Here is a 20794-nt window from a genome sequence, read left to right as displayed (position 1 = left end):
TTTGCAGACAATTCATTTTCAAAAAATCTTTTAAAACCAATTAACGTATTTTTCGGGCTATAGAGCGCACCATACTAGCACCTTCAATTAAATAAAATAAAATAAAAACTGGAAGCTGCTCTCGGTTTTCCATTAGGACCCAGCAGAGGGCGGCGTTCTAATAAATCTGCTGTAAGGACGCAGCACTCCGTGATATGAGTTTGAAAACATTTCTCCATCGTGCCTGCTGCTAGCATGTGCTTGTTCTAAATGAAAATTAGCCGTTCTTCTTTGATTTACTATTTTGACTTCTAATGATTCACTTCCTGCTAGAAAGCCCCCTGGTGGTTGAAGAAAAATCCACAGAAAAGCCACAGCGGGCTACAATCCGCATGGTTCAACGTTTAGGAAAAAAGTAGCAGCTTGTAGTCCGGAAAATACGGTACCGTAGTGAAATTGAATATTTTCCACGGCACACCTGACGATCACTCACGGCACACTAGTGTGCCGCGGAACAGTGGTTGAAAAACACTGTTCTAAGCAACAGCACAACAAACACTACGTTTTCCTCCATTTGGTCGTCCTCAGTTTTATTTCCCCTCGTCTCTTCTGCACTGGCTCCATTTCGACAGGCTCTGGTTCAAGTTTAAATGGCTAAACGTTACTCAATGCGCAAAAATTAACAGTTCTGGCTGGAAGCAGCTAGCTTCGTTACACCTAGCATTCATCATCTACTCAGATGAATGGTTTTCACATCTGAAAGAAAGATTTCTCAAATAAAGTACATTATTATGTTAATATTCCACAACCAGTCGCGAATCCCTTTCAGGGAATTCTTGACAAAAAAATGTATTTTGGAAATTAGAATTAAATAATATAGACATTAGTATTTGGCATAAATAATATGGACATTAGTATTTGGCATAATCCAAATATAACATTCCAGAAGGGAAAAAAAACACCATCTGTGAAGCATGGAGGTGGAAGTGTAATGGTTTGGACTCTATGATGGTGAGGATCAGCTCGCCATCATAGAGTCCACCATAAATTGTAATATGCATCAAAGGGGGTTAAGGAAAATGTGATTAAAATGTGATAACACCAAATATCTCCACGGTTGAAGAGACAACTAAGAAATGGGAAGGCCGATTCAAAATCCAGATCTTGTCCAGATCTCAGACTGCGGTGACCATCTTAAAACTTTACTACCAGAGCAAAATATATATATATATTTGAGGAAAACTGTTATTTTCTGAGGCAATCTAAGTGTCTAATGCCAGCTAAATTGGCCATGATGGTTTCTCTAACCTTTAAAAGAGAAAGGTGGGAAGCAGGGCAATATCATTATGTATTATGCTCTGTCTGCACAGGGGCAATCAATGCTTCATTTCACAGGAGTCCTACTGGGGGAAAGGCCACTCGGAGGAGGAAAAGAGATGGGGATCGACCATCTTAAAAATACACAGACTCAAGGGCCGAGCTGAAGCTCGAGTCCCTGAGGGGGGGAATCGCGATGATGATAGCCCTGCAGACACTGAAGAGCAGTTGACAAACAGCTGCAGGAGCCAGCAATATCAACAGAAAGCTCTCTTTTCTCAGAGCTGCATTTACAGGCCCATTTATCCAGCAGTGAAGGCCAGAAAGCTGTGCATCCACTGTAGACTATTCTGTCTAAAAGACAAAAGAAATGTGATTAGTGACTGCGAGCACTGTAGAGTAGACGCATCGCACTATGTGTGTGTGTGTGTGTGTGTGTGGGGGGGGGTTAATGTATCAATAAAATAGAGGAAAATAGTTAAAATATCTGGCTAATCATTGGAGTTTAGTACGTTCAACAGACTGACTGATGATCAGCCGGTCAAACTCCAAAAGTAATCTTTTTTACTTGATCTGTGAACAAAGCACAAAGAACAATAACACCCTTTGGTGTGGAAGTTGTTACAGAAGCAAAAAACGCTCAAAGCAGGCCTTTTTTTTTTTAAAATAACTGAATGGTTGGTGGCTAATTCAAGCGGTAACTTTTAAAGAAGCACCTGGACTAGCAGACACAGGAAAAGGTGAACAGATTCCACCAATTCGGTGCAGTTTCATTCATTTTAGCAGTTTAGTTCTATCAGTATATTTAAATCTCTACTAACTGCAGGGTATAAACACTACATAATGTGTTGAATATGAATTGTGTAATCCTTCAATCTTTATTTTGAGTTATTAATGGATCCACTCCACCTGCAGAGCTGAGTAATATGGACAGCTCTAAAAGAATGAGCCTGTCTCTGGCCCGAAGAAATTAATATTGGCAGATCACAGTGAGGTTTTTCTTCTCCTCTCATCCATCCTTCCATGGATCTGAAATAAATATTTAGATGAACAGATGGTGCTTAGAAAACATATTTTCATCTGATTAAAAAAATAAATAAAAAAAAGATTTTTTTAAGGAATCCAGAAAACCTAAAACAACCTATTTAGAACATTATTGTTTCTAAATGGAAACTGAAATTGGCTAAAATTGGTACCGACGGATTAGAGGTTTAGAAAATCAAACACTGTATACGAGTCACAATAATCTCTGGCTGGAGATGGCCGTAAGCGATTAATTCCCTAAATATTTATTCTTTGTTTCAACAACGAAAGTGATCAAATAAAATCTATCATTTCTTGTATCGGTATTAAAACAGACTTAATCTAAGTCAGTTGGTTGTTGTGAAGGAACAGAAAATTTCACTTTGACTAAGCTTACGATTACACTCAGAGCCATCAGTTATGAGCTGTTGTCAAAGTATTCGAACAAACAACTAATATAAAATATGACATTGTCCACCGTCATATTTCTGCTTTGCAGGTCGACATGCAAACATTTCAGACCAGCAGAAAACTGCCGTACAGAGAGCTGGTTGTTACATCTTTGGCCAGAGATCTGCAGCAGATACTCTATTCTAACCTCTCCACTGCGGGTTTTAGCAACACTTTTGTTTAAATATACCAGCACATGTGCTTGCGAGTGAAGCAGGAGTCATTTCCTCTCAGAATGAAGTCGTTTGGTAACGTTGCACATCTAAGCAAATGCAGACGGGGAGAGAGACAGAAAAAAAAAAGATGCCATGTTTTTCATTTTCTCTTGTTGCCAACAATCACCTTGCTGTGTGGATAATGTACACAAGAAGATTCTAGCCTTAACTGTAAAAAAGATGACAAACCTTTTTTTTTGTGTGTGTGTGTGGGGGGGGAGAAAAAAAATGCCAGAGAACAGCCATACGGAGAAACACTCCAAGTACTCAACGACTAGCGAGCTTCAAAATCCAGTGGATCTACCAGCCAGAGTCTTAAACATCACTAACACAGTCAGTCTATTTAATTGGGAGCCTTGGGTTGTTCAAGCATGTGCTGCGGGGTAACTAGACAAACAGGAGAAAACAGAGCAGACTATTGTGGAAAAACATAATGGCTTATCATTGGGTCTGCTTGCTGAGTGATAAGACCCATATGGATAGCCTGTGGGCTGCTTCCTCTCACTGCCTCTACTCCACGGCTGATACCTTGCTATTAACTGGCAAAACTAAATCCATCGTAAGACCCGGCTTTGCTAGAGAGAGTGTGGTAATTCAAGCAAGGGAAAATGTGTGTGTGTCCTTCACATAACACACACCATGAGAAGTGCTAAATCAACAAAGTTCCTGCTGGCATTTACATAAGAGCACCTTTTGATTCGCTGTGCAAACCTCCCATTTACAAAACACACTTAATGAAACACACAACCGACAGACTCAAGTCTCAAAAAATAAAAAAATAAACGGAGCATGCTCGAGCTCCAAAGCAAAGAAAGTCATAACAGATTGTTCATATCAACAAATTCAGCTTAAAATAACTTCTATTAATTGTCCCCTTTGTGGATCCAACACCTCGACCCTAACAGAGGGCTGAGAAGCCTTGTAATCCCCGAGGCTTTGTTGATATTGGGGGTATGAAATGTCACCCCAATGGAGAGAGAGGAAGGAGCTCTAGTATGCAAAGTACACCAATTAGATAGAATTAGACCTGACTAGTTGTTACATAACCGCTGGAGATAGGCACCAGCACCCGCCGTGACTCCACAAGGAACAAAAGTGTTGGATAATCGATGGGTGGATAGAGGAGGTGTCTGGTGGAAAAGACGAGACGCCGCTTTGACTTGACTGAACCGACAGCTATACGTTTATTTTCTTCAAGTGCCATTTAAATGAGGCATCCCCTTAATCAGCAACACAAGATGTCACGCTCAAATGATGAAGTAAATCCAAACATTCTCTGGTACACTTTTGCACAATGGCGTTTTATTTAACTTTCAAGTTGTTAAGGAAGATTTTAGTACTTAAAAACACTGAACACAACTTGGACTGTAACCACATTCCTTCCAACTGTGAGATTGCTCAGAGGGGGGAGAGGTGCTGAGCAGGTTTGGGGAAACTGACAAGCTCCATCTGAAACCCTCGGTGTCGGGAGTTCTCCTCGAGGGCCTGGTGGTTGTCTGTGGTTAGGCTATATGGTGATCAGGAGCAGACTTTTAATGCTTTACCGGCCCCGATCGGAGACTGGATGGTCAGAAGATACAAGTCCAATGCATTTCCGATCAGCAGCTGCACCGTGAATTAGGACTGCCAGGTTCTGCTGATAGCAACACTGTCTGAGTTACACAGTGTTGCTGTTTGCCACCAATCCCTCTCTCTCTCTCCCTCCCACTATAACCCCACACTGTGCTGCCTCTGGTTCTGATATAAATTATTACCATAAACTTAGTGATCCATCACAGAAAGGTTCCTTATGGCTCCTGTATAGTTATAATAAATGAATAAATAGTTTAGCAGTCTCACACAAAGCAGCAAATTACAGCTCTGTACCATGGGCTGTTTTTGTTTTTTATTTAAGAAATCACTGTTGTAACATTTTATTGTTGAGACGGTTAAATATTAAATTTATCCAGAGGGCAGCAAAGAATAGTTCTGTTGTTATTTGAGACTCTTACAGAGAATCCATGTCTCCATTGTTTATAACTGCAACATCACAGCAGATTGGGGGTGGTGGGGGGTTGAACATTACCAACGGTTATTGGATGAAAGGCAGTAAACTCCGTGCATAAAGACCCCAAACTGGGATTTGAACCCAGAACCTAAAATGCCTGATCAGTCCATCTCCATGAAGAACCACATGAAAAAAAGCAGCTTTAGTTTCAATGTTCCTTATGGATGTATATTCAAAGTGAAGTAGTTCTGCAAATCTGTTACAATGATTAATGTGTATCACCAACTTTCTAGTTAAATAAAAAACATGAAAAAATAAATTTTAACTTCTTTTGGAAAATGACTTAACCTCTTATCTAATGTCCAGAAAGCTTGCCTGTCACATATTCTAATAAAAAATACCTAAAGAAAATATAAAACATTGACTAAAAGCAGACGGTGACTCAAAGTGTGATGTGTTGCCACAAGTCTACAAGGATCATGGCGGAGAAACTGCATCACTACGGGATGTGCAGTTAAGCAATGATGTAAAAAAACAAAAAATGAAGGAAAAATACGTCTCAAAATGTTTAACAATGGGAGAAATTAATCAAGAAAACGCTGAGTACGACACCAGCCATGGCTCTACTTCAGGGATACCACTTCACATTCAGCCTTGACAAATATTCATCCGTTTGCAAGAACCTGCCAAAAGAGAGTCAGAGATTAAATATGAAATAAAATGCCCTGGACTCGATGACTGCTATTGGGATTCAAACTAGAGCAATTCATTTCTTAACCGAGGTTAAAATATACAAATCCGCACAGACGGGGTGTAATGGTACATGCATTTGTATAGAAAATGTCAATATGTATGGGTACCGAGCAAAAACGGTCCTGTGCAACATTTCTGTACGGAACTGAAGCGCAGAACCAAAAATTTTCCAAGCAGCATCAAAATAAAGTAGAGAGGACTCCCCCTCCTCATTTTATTCTGCTATTTGTGAACATTACAGTTTTATTCTTCTACAGGGACGGAGAAAGAGAGCTTGAAAAAACCATGAAGAAGAAGGGCACAGGAAGTAGTTGGAGGATGATGGCACGCCATGTTTTTTTGTAATCGCCTTTCTTATTTAATGAAAACGCCGCGATTGCAAAACTGTGTTTTGACAAACTTTTACGCACACTTGCAATGGTGACGCAGCTCGTGACCACACACAACCAGCATATTCAATGTTCTGATTACATTTTGTGATAAAAACATGGGAACTGGACTCTGACATCCAGAGCGTAATGAATTTATCTTGTGCAACGCGCTAGTTAAGATCACATTTTAAAGAGAATCAGGATTTTTTTTTTCTAGCAGCAGCTTTATTACCAAGTGTCTCACTTAAATGTAAAGACTACAAATTTGAATGAAGGGCAACATGTAGGGAAAGTTTTTTTTAACTACTGTACATTAAAAACTACACAAGGTCACATAAAACACCTGATGAGCAGGCAGTGCTGAGAAAAATGGGACAACATGTTCACTAATTACAAAACCAGACCATGCCAATTAGGCAACAAAGTGGCGCTTGAAATAATTCCCCCTTTTAAAACTTAGTGTTTATTTGAGTCTGTTCTACTTAAAGTCAATTTATTTAAGCAGAGCCATTAAGCAACAGGACATTTCTTTGTCTTTTGTTTCATCTGCTCAACTAGGGCAAAGCTCCATCACGTGGAATACATACATCCCCTGCATTTGAGCCCACAAAGTTCTCCTCAATCAGCTGAGTAACACCATGGTACACTATCAGCCAAAGAGATCCAATGCACAGACAGAATGCTGAATGTACAGAGTTTATAAAGAACCCCCCGAGTCAGCTCATTTCCCAATAAAAGACATCCTGAGCCTGTTAAACTGCTGCACACCGAGAGGGAACAGCACCAGAGCACGTCGATCTGCTTCATCGAGGGGTTATGACGTTTTTACGGCCAGGAAGCACAGCGACATGTTTGTTTCTTTGAGGTCGTATAAAAATTTACAGCAAAGCCGTTACTGGAATTAAAAAGGAACACGCACAAACAAATTATCCGTCTTTACTGAACACACAAATCTCTAGAAGGTGGCAAAATAAAAAGGCCGAAAGAGTGGATCTATTAAGCGGACACAAATATCTGTCAAGGCAGCATGGTCCAACAACAACTGTCCTATAAAACCAGCTCCATGAGCAAGTTCTTCTCCAACCTGATTTGCTTTGTGAAACAAAGCTTAAAGTGTCTCTTTCTCTGAATTGTCCAGCGTTTTTGTTTTTTTGTATTCTGCCGATGCATTTGATTTACCATTAGCTTGTTTCTTGCTGTGCATTATTAATCGGTGTGTTTCTCACTGCCCGTCTTTAGAACCTCCACCCAGCAGACTTCTGGGGCTGTGCCAGACAAATCAATTGTTTCGAAAAAGCTGGCATGCTGACAGGATCATCCCATGAACAGCACAGAGCAGAAAATGCCACATTATTAAATGGAAACCAATCGTCCGTACAGACCTGTGTGAGAGCAACGCTCTTTATTTACCCGACACCAATTTCTGGTCTACTTTCAGGTCTGACATGGGGATTCTGACTTAGATTGATTACATTTTTTTGTGTGTTTTCTTTTAAAAATGCAGACAAAAAAATCTTCTTTGGTCGAGTTCTTAAGATTATAATCCAACAGAAAATCCAGGGATAACAGACTTATCTCCATCAATCCATCAAAGCCCTTGTCACTGACTTTTATGGTCTGGCTAAACTCAAAAATGCATCATAATACATCCACAATGTTAGGACTTCTTCGTTTTGATGCATTTAATGAAAAGCAGAAAAACAAAATCCAGTTTTTCAACATTTGAAGTGCAGATTATGCGGATTGTAGCAAGAACTTTTCATGCAAGAGACGACGCGATATTTCTCATGGAGGCGACCGCTATCTCGCGAATACTAGCTCAGGTTACAATTTTTCTGGTGTAATTGTAAAGAAGCTACCACAGCTACTCTTGTACATTGAACGGGATACATTCAACTACATCACAATCACAGCGTTCGCTTTCAGTTTCAACTGGGGAATGTTACAAGTACAAACTGTCCTGTGGCCTGAAGAGTTTCAAGAAATCAGAAATACAAAGATATCATGTTTCCTTTAGGCAAAATCTATAAAAGATGCAGAATAAAGACTTTTTAGCAACATAAATTTGATCTTTTTATTTTTTTCTACAATTATTAAAATCTTGTCCCGTCTTGTTTTCGTGAATGCCATATGGCGTTTCGTCTCGTCTTGTAGGTTTCATGTATCGTTACACCCCTAATGATCCCCAGTCACAGGAAATCAACGGAAAATTGATCACTTGGTCTCTCCATAATTGATTGGTGGATCTCTAACCGGTGTCTTGTCCCTTTTAACTCTCAGTGTGAAGAGCCAGTCAGGTGTAGCAAGTTATCAATTAATTTCACATCTTGAGTCATCAAAATCCCCCACACACACTCAACATAACCCCAGTAATTCTCAGCTTATTTCAGGTGGAATCCCTCATAATTCCACCGTCTGTGTGCGTCCGTAAGACAGATTGGTGTGAAACTGGATTTCAGAGCTAATAATTGTTTGGGGCAGCAGACATTAAATCGAAGCTGGAAGGTAAATAGAATACACCAAATCCTGGCAGCGTGTCAGCGGAAGGAAAACAAAAATGTCAAGAACCGAAAAATACAAGCGGAGGATTTTCACAGCCTTATAAAAAAAACATTTCTCTTCCTTCTGACACAATTTTTAATGATCTATTTCATTGATTTTTTGTCAGAGTAGCCAGTATTCAGATATGAAATCTTTTTTCCCCAAAAATTTCTCTTTTCTTTTGCTTCAATTTCAATCAGAATTCTTTGTCTTACGAAGTAAATGCAATTCAAACAGTTTAGAGTAGCGAGCTAAAATCAAAATATTTGAGCCCGTCTCTAAAAGCACTTAGAACTGCCAATTATAATAGGCAAATGTACCTCAATATGGATTAATACAGAGGAGTGGAAATCTCTCTCAGCTGAACACACACACCAGGGAGCACCAAATGTTCAAATAAGCTGCTGCTAAGGTGTTTTCTTGATGAAAATGTTTCTGCAAAAGAATTATAAAAAGACACCCGTCGCTGTGCCCTGTTTTTGATCTCAGTTGAAAGATTAAATTGTCCATTAACCCATAGTCCACATTTTTCTGTATTTTGTGTATGAAAACTCGATTCTGAATTTTCTTCAACATTTTAGTTACTTCTACAAAGGTTTTATTTAAATGGCCTTCATCATTACTTTATGTTATGAGCCATGCCTCTACATAAATATCTTCAAAAATGCAGCGTTTCACTGATCCTTTAGAGTTATTATAAAAAGCAGGTTGTTTAGATGGTTGTGAATACATCGTTTCTGAGGGAAAGATTGTTTTCCCCTAGTGTATGGCTTTTGAAATAATCCATAGCTCATTTATTACTACTCATATTTAAGTGATGAATGATGTGATAAACTCAGAATAAATGAACACAGTGGGAATTAGAAGCTGAACACATTTTATCTACAAGAAGTTTTGTTTTCTACTCGCTATAGGGCATGGATGACATGAACATAAAGTTTTATCCTGATATTTTGTGGTACTATGGTGATAACGATAAAAGTGACAATTAAAAACCATTTGTGATTTTCACATAAATAAGTGTGATTTGTATCACTAAATTACTCACAGTAACTGCATTTAATCATATTATGGAATTAATTGGAATTTATTGTGACAGCAATAAATCAAAGTTCTTGTCATGATAAGAAATGCATCACAATAAATGATAAACGATACAATAAATGCCCAGACTTACACTCTATTCAAATTTAAGCATAGTTCTTGGGGGGGGGGGAGTAATTTTTTTTCTCATTTGCAGTCTAATGAGACATTGGACTAGTCAAATCATCTGATGTGATATTGGTCCAGGATGTGAGCATCTTTTTTCAGAAGCTGCCAACTCCTAGCAGACCTCTCTAAAGCCCATTCTCAACAATTGTGGCTTTCCCCAGTTCTTCCTCAGTCACTCTTGGCCAGAACCATCTGTATTTTGCAGATCCACACTTGCACATCACTCCATTCAAGTACACCACAGAGCACTAATTTTACACTTCATATTAGAAACTTTCATTTTAACCTTAACTTGATTAAATGGGTCTCTTGTACATGGTGCATCTCCCTGTTTATTACGGACCTCTGAGCCGGGTCACAATGACACCATTGCCGTTTCTCTCTGCTCCATTTTCTGCAGCAGAGAGAGGTTCAAGCTGAAGTAGGTAGTGAGAATGATGATAACAGATGACCAGGGTGACTACCTCACATTGTAGTCACAAGTGCTGATGATCTGTCTGCTTATGCAACACAAGCAACAAAAGCCATATAGTCTCCGTGCTAAGTATGTATACAAAAAAAAATCTGAGGCATAATCGTAATATACTGCTTAGAATAGTGAAACTGTAAAAAACTCAGACAGTATCAGTATCTAAAAATAAACTAAAGGAACCTTTTCAACTGAAGAACAAATCAGTAGACTCGGTACAACCACCTGGTGCCCCTTCAAGCGTAAGATTAGGGCAAGATATCAAAGTTTCTGGGACAACATTCAGTTACACATTGTTACTCTGAATTTAATGCAGCCTAATGAGAGCTCTCAGACTCCAACACATGGTCACAGACACACACCGGTGCAGTTCAATTGGCTTATTTTTGCAACCAAATTTCCCTTTAACAAAACATGGAACAAGTTCACCAACCATCTCCCCTTTATGTCTGTTTAGTTTCAGTGATCCTGAACATGTTACCAGGTAACCATTGGTTTTGTCTTTTTTTTCTGTAACAAGTCACTTGCTAAACTAAGGACGTACTTCAAAAACCCTTGTGGCTCATGCTAGTCTAACCTGGAGACTGAAGACATCTGGTTCAACGTCTGTTCATCTGAATTTTGAAAGAAGTAATTAGGGTCCGTAGCTAACACTACGGGAACAGAAAGAAATCACTTATTGTACACAATTTAAAGGCTTCCCAGCTTATTTGCTTTCATTTTGTGCTTACTTTAGTAAAAGAACCAAACCCCTTGACCAACCTGTCTAACACCTCGCCTGTGGTGGCGCTGCACCAAGAACCACTGAAAAAAACGATAAAAATAAAACCTCTGAACAAGACACTGAGAGCAACTTCCTTCTTCACAAAACCTAAACAAAACTGGAGTGCTGTCAGATTTTAGCAATTGTAGGATTGCTTTTGCCTTTAGCAAATGTGCCAAGCAAACACTCTTCAACACTGGGCTAAATTTGAGCGGAGGACAAGCGCTAGCCCAAAAGATGTGCATTTGATTTAGTTGTATTTATCCAGAATGCCCTTTGCCATGGTACACTTCCTGCTTTTGAAGTGATCTCCAGTCCTCTTGGTACTGACGTATGCATTCAAACCGCATCAGAGTTCACGTCAACAGAGTCAAGGCCTAGGTGTGTAAGCGGACCAGAGTTAGATGTTTTTGGTCTACATCAGAGTTTGATTACACATTCACACCTCCACAATCAAACCAGACTTTCTAGTCAAACAAAATAGAGTACGATTAAAGCGGACTAAACAGGGCTGGTGTGAATGCACTCCAAGCGTCTACCAGTAAACACATCCCCATAAAAATCTGCATAATTAATCTAGAAATAGCTAAATGAGGCTAATCTTAGATTTTTTTTTTTTTAACAAAAAAATTTGAATCAGTCATAAATTTCAAAAACACCGTATTGTCCAAGAAAATAATTACTGGTACTATCACAGCAAAAACTGACACACATAGATGGCTAAAAATGCTATCCCTCCCCTCAGGCCCCAGAGGTAATTTACTTGTGCAGTGAGCAGATTAACAAGTCTGACATATATGATGGCGTCATAGTTTATCACCAAAACAACCGATATATTTGAAAATATCTTGTACGATTTTCAGATAACACATCCAAAGAAACACTCGAGATGTTCTAGTGGCTTTGGGAGTCCCGGTGTCTTAATAAAACATAGCTCCCTTGGCCATCACATATTTATAATAGAAAAATGTAACAGTTGTGCTTTACAAGTCATAATTCAGACCTCTGGAACACAGCCTTGGCTGCGTTTGGATATCGAGGAAAATGGATAGCCAGCATACAATAAATCACTCCCTCTCAGAATAAATTGTCGTAGTGTGGATCAAATTGCTTTTTCTCTTCGAAGTGCACAAAGACTCACTGCTGCCATAGCTGCACAGCTCCTTATCTGCTGGAGAAGTTGTGAAAGCATACCCAGAGCAGTACATTCAGCAACAATAGCAGCCCCTTTTTTGTGACACAGATAGTAATCTCTGGCTACAGTAGAGCATTTAAAGCAACATCTGCTCAACACCAGCTCGCAAAGCAGCCAAATATGCAGAGAGAAGCCAACACGCTGGGACTTCCAAGTACACAGGCAAACCTTATCTTGAAAATTAAAGGGTCTTAGGTTCAATTTAAAGGCAAAGATAAAAAATTTTTTTTAAAAGTCAGTGGCTCACCTCTAGAGCCTCAAGGGTGACAAAGCCTGTGATGGAGAAGCCATCAATGATGTCCTCCTCGGCCGAAGTAGACTCCTTTCGCTTCCTCCGCGGAGGTCGAGGCCGGGACGAGGAGGGCTCCCGTTCCACCTCCCGCTCGGAGTCGGAGGAGAGGCGAAACACCGAGCCTTTGACGTGGTTGCTCCTTATCCCATTCGGTCTCCTCTCCCGATCCCTCTCCGACCTCGACTTCCTCTTTTTCCGCTGGTTGCTAGATCGAGGTCCGTCCACGTCCTTCATGGCGAACATCCAAGTGAAAACCCACCGCCCCAGAAAGACTCAAACCCTTAAGTGAAAAGCCTCTGGAGGAGAACTTCCACAATATCCTAGAAGGTGTGGTCAGTCGGTAAAATCCAAGGCAAATGGGTAATATCCAAGAGATAAAGGCTTTCAGAGGAAATTCCAAACTGCATTAAGTCACTCAATCAAGCTGGGTTCCACTTGAAGATTCCCAAAGGCAGTCCATCAAATCCATCATGCCATCACCAAGCTCCCAATTCCGCCAGAGGAGGGCCTCTTCAAGTTAAAGCAAATGTCTGTTCAGTGAGCTTATCCCTCCAGAGTAAGGTGAACAGGTGCTGCCACATTTTTCTTCCCCGACTGACACCTCTGGCCTAGGGACGGCAACCTCACACCTGCAAAAATCAAGACAGAAAAAGTGAGAGAGAGAGCTTGCATTTGCACATGTTCACTCTGCAAAAGGTCAACAATGCATTTAGTTAAGTCACTGTTGCAGAGGGTGCTGCATGCTACTGTGCACAACGCAGTATGAATGTTTTATGAGGACAGCTAGAATCACATCTGGTGAGTAAACTCTGGGTTTGTACACAACCAGTTCTTTCAGCTCAGAATAGAGATTGCAACTGTCCGCAACCTTTACCAAACTGGATGCTAAACTGTTGCCTCTTTCACGGAACATTCCGCTTATCTACAAACAAAGATGAGATGGAAGCTGCCTCTGGTCATTCATAAATCACTAATCAGCCCATCGATATCCTGCACACACACACAAGCTTTCAAAGACCAAGCCAGCAGAACAAAAGGAAGCGTGGAGCGGTACTCGGTAGAGCCAGGAGAGTAGAGCCAAACCCACAACCAGTCAAAAGGTTGTGGGTTTGATTCTCGCGTTCCCACCACATGTGCATGTCTTCTTGAAAGGGATGGCATTTAAAGGCAACAATTCAGTGTATGAAAGTTTGAAAGATTGGCTTGGTGGATGATTGTGAGTTACTAGAACTTTTAGTTTCCGTTTGAGATTCACTTTTAAGATTTACTGAATCGAATAAGCTAGCAAAGTTGGATCTTACTTGAAGTCTCAGATGCGCAGCAACCACGGGTTGACTTTAACCCACCAATGACTTTTTACTTAAAAAAAATAAAATAAATACCAAGACTACATCTAGGCTCCAAGCATTTTGTGAAAGAGGCTTGTGTTTCTGATGAGGAACATTCTTGAAAAAGAAAAGAGTTTAGATGCTTTTCCACAGGTGTGAAATGCTACGGAGGAGCATTAGTGATTAGTCTTCTTTAGGAAGACTAATGACTTCAAAACTGGTAAAAATATCCCTACGATAAGAAACCTTTTTAATTAAAACACTAAATAAAGCATTGTGTGAGTGTGAGCTCTCTCCTGCTCCGTGGACCACACAAAAACCGAGCACTGCTCCCTCCCCAACCTGTTGCTGCTCATTGCTGGTGAGATGGCCACACGTTTGGCGGCCAAAAGATTAATTTGGTTCTGGAAGATGTGAAAAAATTAACAAGCAGCACCAGCAGTCACTCTAAGTAAAATAAAGCTGCTAAAAATTGCTATTGGAAAGCTGCAAGCCGCATGTCCGTTAAGAAGCCTGACTGTAGACTCACTACCTGATGGGACAGGTTGATTAATTAACCAACATAGCATCCTATACAAGTACACTGGCAGAGGTTCCTAAATTAGATGCAGAACTAAAACACTTGGAGTTACATTTTATGCGTAACTCATTATTTGGATCAGTGTTCTGTATCGTGCCATGAAGGCTTTGAAACTCCTAAAGAAATGTCTAAAAATAGAGACGTAAGCTTTTTAGTATCAAATGTAAAACCTCAAGAATTTCAGGTCCTCAGCAAAAAGTTAGCCCATATTTTCTTAATTTTAGCTGATCCGCGATCGGATCAGCTGATACTTGCATGAGAAACCAATAATATCCACCAATCTCATCTACTTGTGAAACAATAGTCACCCCACTGTTGCCAAATTAGCAATTTGGCTATTTTTCAGACAGGAAAATCGTATCGGTCAAAATCGGAATCAGCCAGTCGGGTATTTCGAAAAATTGGTGATCGGTGCACCTCCACCCCAAACATTAACATATCAGCAGTTTGAAATCACATCTGCATTGGTGTTGACCAAAAACCGTAACAAAATATACATAGCACACACTGAATGAACACTTTTGCTATATTTCTGTCATCTAGTAATGAAAAAAAAAAACTATCAAAGAGAAAGGAAATCCAGACAACTGCCATGACTCTTTGGTGATGTCATTCTGCACTGAACCACACCACTCACCAGTGCATACCTCCACTGTCTGACACTGAAGGCATTTGGATGCTTTATGAGATTACTCTGCAACAATCAACAGCTTGCAGGCCTATTTGGCATCCATCTCAAGAATTTAGCCAACAGGGTAGTAACAAATCCGCAGAAAATCAATCTGACATTGTCCTATAACAAACCACCAGCTACTTAACGCATCCAAAAATAACAATTTTGACCCATTACATCACTCAGACATAAAGCAGCATAAGATAAGTTAACCCACAAACTTAAAGCTTTTTCCGAAGAGTCCCTCAGAGCAATAGGTTCGAACAAAGAGGAGACACGTCTTTCTGCATCACCAGACAAACCAGAACTGATTTGTCTCAGTCAACCATCATTCCCAACTTTACATGACAGCCAGTGTGTCCAAGGAGACAATGCGATGGAGCTCATCTGGAATTCTGCAGCACATGCACACACACTCTGCTACACCCTGCAAAGTGGAAAATGTTCAGTTTTAACATTAAAAGAAAAACAAAAATCCAAAACAAAGGCACATCTAGTAAGCCACCATGCAAGCGTTTAAAGATGCAGGGATCATTTCAGGACACAGTTCATGCAGTTATGCCAATCTGAAGGAGGAAAAGAAAAAACTGAAAAGAAAAAACACCTTTACTGTAACGTCACCGTTTGCTTTTTGTCTTTTTTTTTTTAAACTATGCATTTAACCCTGAAGCCTCGTGCCGACACTCATCTGGTGACACGCGCACACTGCACACACAGCTCCCATGCTATTCCTTATTTGAAACAAACTGTGTTCCAGCACTCTCCCTGGCTTTTCCTCCTCAGTGGAGACTCTTTGCCTGGTCTTCGCTCATAGTCCCTTTTTGTCCGCCTGTGCTGTCAGTACAGATCTCTGGCTCTGGAACACAGTCCAGCCCACAGCAGCGACAGCAGCAGCGGACTGGCACTGCCTCCTGCTCCGGCTCGCGCTCGCTCTCTCTCTCTCTCTCCCTCTTCAAGCCTCATTTTCCACTATAAGAACACACAACAAAAGCAAGCCTCTTTTTTTTTTTTTTTTTTTTTTCTTTAAGAGCTCCAAGACACGTCATGCAAAACCAAGAAATGCAAACCCTTGCGAGTGAGGAAGGGACCGTCCGGACAAGTTGAAGGCCTCTTGGTCAGAAGAGGAGGGGGGGGAAAAAATAGGTAACGCACAAGAAGGTTTGGAGCTGGCGAAATAAATCCCCGCAAAGGAAAACCATAGGGCACCTCCTCCTCCTCCTCTCCCCAGATCCGAGCTTCAGGATCCCGGAGAAGGGAGACCGGGGCGCAGTGATACTGGCGATGCCGCAGTGCCGCTTTACAGGCTGAGCGCTTCCTCCTCGGCGCAAATAGTGCTGCCTCTGGACACACGTCTGGTCATTATTTAGAGGAGAACGCCGACAACACCGTGTACCTGGCGGCACAGTCAGAGTTTCTAATGAGATGTAGTAGATACAAGGCTGCATGGCGTCGGAGAAATGCGTATTTGCCAAAAATGAAAAATAAGTAGAATTATTGTGAATAAAACAACAAAGGTTTGTAATAATGTGTATGAAAATAATTTATTTGGCTATTCTAGAATGGTAGTATTTCTTTTACAATTACTCTGTGAGCCTCTCTTTCACTTTTAAAGTGATGTGCATTAAGCCTTCCATGTATATAAAGCTGCATTTTATTTTCAGGAAAACAACCGAATGGGAGAAAGAAAATCTGTGCAACACGTGTAGATCGTCCTACATAATGAACATCTGTCCTGTTCATAATATCACTGTGGTATTGAGAAATTCATGTAGTTGTACAGATGCACCAATCAACTGGTGAGAAACCAGAATCAACCTCTTTCCCAGTGACGAGTAATGACTAATGATCATCTGGTTAAATCAAAAAATAAAAATCTTACATGTTCCCCCTATTTATTAAAGCTGGTAGAACAAAGAACTAGAAACACATCAAATAACAGCATGTAGGCTCTACATAGGGTTGGTTTAATGCATAACTGGGATGCTTATTTTTCCTGCAAACGTAATTTTGAAATATGTAATTTCAAAATGTTCAAAGCTCTTTAGTGTTATTCGTGCTCATAAAAATCCAAAAATAATGCCACTCACCTGATGTGAATCTGTGAATTTTATATAATTTACAGTGGTTGGAAAGTATTCCAACCAATTCATGCATTCAATACAAAAAAAAAAAATCTTTTTTTTTTTGGTTTTCCAAAATTTGGGACCTTGGGATGCCGCCTGCAAGCTTTTTATAAAGTCTGACCCAGTCAATAAGTGTCAAAAGTATGCAAAAAGCAGAAGGTTAAGCTGTTTCAAATGCAGAAAGGCAGCTAGTAGGTGAAGGATGTTTATTAAAAATTATGAACAACAAAAAAACTCCTGTAAAAATCACAGGGAACACAGGGAGCCAGAGCATAACAAAAACAATAATCCAGGAGGAAAAAGCCAGCAGGGATGCCAGTGAAGAAACAGGAAAAACAGCAGAGTGTACTGAGATGAACTGAGAATGAGTTGCATATATACTGGGGAACAAGGAGCAGATGGGGTAGGGTTAGAAATGGGGAGGGAGAAAAAGTGGCACGGAGGGCGAGGAAGAGTACACAAGGAAATAAATCTAACCCTTAAGAATAACGAGACCTAAGAAACATGATTAAACTAAAGTAACAAAGAATAACAAGACACAAAAAATAAACATAAACTAGAATCACAAAGGAAGGACTGAGCTAGTAAAGTAAAAACAAGTCTGGTCTAATAAAAAAAAAAAAAAGAGAGACTAAAGAACACAGAATAAGCAAACCTCATAAAAACTCAGGACCGAAACAATAAGACTACTAAACTCCCATAAAGGTTTTTATTGTACAGATTTATGTTTAGACTTGTTATTATTGTTTCTTTATTATTATCACTGGACCCTTGAAATGAGATGTTGCTCAATACGTACATTCTAAAGGTACAGTCGAACAACAATAAAGTCTGTCCGTGTCTGTGTAATAGCTCTCTGACTTGTAGTAGACAGATGCTGCCAGTTTGTAGAAAAGTCAAGAAGAGCTGTGGAAAACCAGCGGGCTGGTTCGATGAACGCCGTCTCTCATAGCTGACTAAACCCACCCGAGTGAGCAAACGGGCACCTTACAGGAGTTGGGAGTTGAAGATGACATCATGCACCTGCTTCAACAAACCCCCTGTCATCTGGACAAAACAAGCAGCACTGTAGTGAATATGTTTTTTTATTATTATTTCTCCAGTGCATTTAATGCAATTCAAGCGGATTCACTTTGACAGAAACTCCGTAACACACAGGAGGAGGCCTCAACAATCGCCTGGATCAATCACTACCAAACAGAACAAATGTATTAGAGAGTTCAGAGTCACGTGTCTAACCAGGTGGAGCACCACAGGGGAGTGTACTCTCTCCATTTCTTTTTTTTTTACTCTGCACACGTCACGCTTCCAGCGCAAAAACGACGCGGAAACAATCACATCTTGAAACAAATGATGCCATTGTGGATCGTAGGAGAAGCAGGAATATGTCGAAGAACGTTTTCATCACGACAGAAGAAGCGGCGGCAAGGGGGGAGAATCAATCCGTTGGTGCCACCTGCACAACAGACCAGACTGGAGATGAAGCAGCTAAACTGACGGGGCAGAGCTGTCATTTATTTCTGTCTCACCTACTTGTGGCAGCTTAGGTCAGTTAGCATTTTCAGCAATGTGTCGCAGACTTTTTTTTCCAGTAGAAGGCTTCAAAACTGAAAGTGCTCGCAATTTCTTTTTAACAAAATTTCTTAAGCTCTAGAAATCACAGAGATTTCTTGTAATTCAGATGATCTTGTAAATCAGTTACCTATTTCAAGGCATCTCTAGCCCAGTTTCTAGTCCTTCAAATTGGAATCCGTCAAAACTGGAATCGGCACACCGGATTTGACATTTTCAATATATGCTTGGAAAAAGGCTGATGGATGCATCTTTCTGACATTGCCAACACATGGCTGGGGAATTTCTCTGTAGGATTAATACTGCAGTTGAGTTGTCAGCTCATGATTTGTGCGATGAAAGCACCCCTAAGCTTCTTGCTGCAGGGACACCTGGGGCCAGCTAACTTCATCACCTCGTGTAACAAACGTCGACAGAAGTCTGATCTCAGGGAAATGCAGCAGTAAATAATGTATCACAACAACACAATAAGCACCAAATACTTTCAGAGAGCCTCCTTTCAACATTTAAAGAAAGCGTTTACCTCAGAGAGACGGTTTTCTCTGTTGTATTCTAGCGGGCTGACTAAGAATATTTCACCAATAGGTAACACAGTTGTTGGAAAGTAAAGGGTCTTTGACTGATTTACAGTTTGTGAGTTGTGTTGTATTGATGTTGCAGTTGATGTTGTATTGATGTTGCCCTTGAGAGAATGAGAGAGACAATCATGATTATGTAAGAGAGCGGTTATTTAAAATCCATAAAAAGCATCGTTTGCTCGGAACCAATCCATATACCCACTTTACCCTGGTTTCTTTAAAGAGATTACTTTGATTAGGGTTTTTTTTCACTATCAGTGATACTTAAGATTATTGTGCTAAATGGTTTTTCTATATTTGATCTATAAAGAAGTAAAGGAAAACTCAGAGTTAATCAGGTTTTGAACTGTGACAGAATATGCCTGGTGTCTTTTTTCTTTGTAATATTTTAATACCTTTGTTTATACAACAACCTTGAATTAAACATAATTACACCAGAAGATTAAAATGATAGAAAAATTTGTAAATCCTAGACTTATGAGTTGAAAAATATTCACTTAAGCTCTGATGACTGTTGATTCTTGCATGAATCCCTTCACACTCACTAACGTGGGAAGAAAATCCGATAGATTAGACAGATAATCTATTGGTTCTTCACTTGGTACAAAACAGCATTGTTGTAGCTCCGTTGTATGCGTTTATCAATCAAGTTTAACACAATTTCTCTGCATTATTATTACTTGATTTTATCTCTAATTGTGTTTTAAAGGATCTTGATTTTGGGTAGAACAGTCCAGTAGGGGTCCAAGCATTCTAAATGTGTACAATTTTGAACTAGAGACTACCGTATTTTCCGCACTGTAAGGCGCACCTAAAAACCTCCTCAAACCTATCTACCTACCGACCGTCTAGAATCAGGTCGTCTGCAGGTCATTTAGCACCACGTTCTCCACGAACATGCTGTGCGCGAATGGAGAAGGGTGACCATCGTCCGGCCACGCCCCGGCCCAGTCGCAGAAGGCTCTCCTCGCCGACTGAGGAGTGGGGTGGGGAGTCGGGGGAAGAGAGACAGAGACTGCTGCGGCAGCGTGTCGGTTGGTCTGTGTTAGCCAGAAAGCAGTTGGGCACAATATCGCAACACCAACACCATGAGTGAAACAATGACTGGGACAGCCTAGTATATAAAGTACTGGGGACCACTTCTTTATTGTTACATATCCACATTTGTACGGGACGGGTGGCAACCGTAACTGTAGCGTCTATTCTATGCGCCTTGTAATGCGGTGCGCCTTATATATGAAAAAAGTTTTAAAATAGGCAATTCATTGAAGGTGCGCCTTATAGTGCGGAAAATACGGTACTTTAAAAACACTGAAATAGTGCTACGATTTGTCATCAAATTATATGCTACAATTCTCACACCAGCTTCGTTG

At 40.3% G+C, this 20794-nt stretch overlaps 1 protein-coding gene across 10 annotated transcripts in view; it reads right to left on the bottom strand.

Annotated features, from left to right (window-relative positions):
* auts2a (activator of transcription and developmental regulator AUTS2 a) overlaps window positions 1-16411 on the bottom strand; it is a 358488-nt gene extending 342077 nt beyond the window's left edge. For 5 of the 10 annotated variants that reach the window (XM_008428205.2, XM_008428211.2, XM_008428210.2 and 2 more), the window contains exons 1-2: window positions 16216-16410; window positions 12523-13196 (exon numbers count right to left, since the gene is read on the bottom strand). In XM_008428205.2, coding sequence (XP_008426427.1) covers window positions 12523-12810 — 288 coding nt within the window. In that variant the 5' untranslated portion in view covers window positions 12811-13196; window positions 16216-16410. Of the gene's footprint in view, window positions 1-12522; window positions 13197-15752; window positions 16103-16215 lie in introns of those variants that run through there. The other 5 variants (XM_008428212.2, XM_017308600.1, XM_008428219.2 and 2 more) reach the window with 4 other exon arrangements.
* Between the last annotated feature and the right edge of the window lie 4383 nt (window positions 16412-20794).

The sequence above is a fragment of the Poecilia reticulata genome, linkage group LG14 (genome assembly GCF_000633615.1).
Source record: "Poecilia reticulata strain Guanapo linkage group LG14, Guppy_female_1.0+MT, whole genome shotgun sequence".
Taxonomy (NCBI): domain Eukaryota; kingdom Metazoa; phylum Chordata; class Actinopteri; order Cyprinodontiformes; family Poeciliidae; genus Poecilia; species Poecilia reticulata.
Note: the sequence above shows the minus strand (reverse complement) of the source record. Positions and strands in the feature narration are given on the sequence as shown.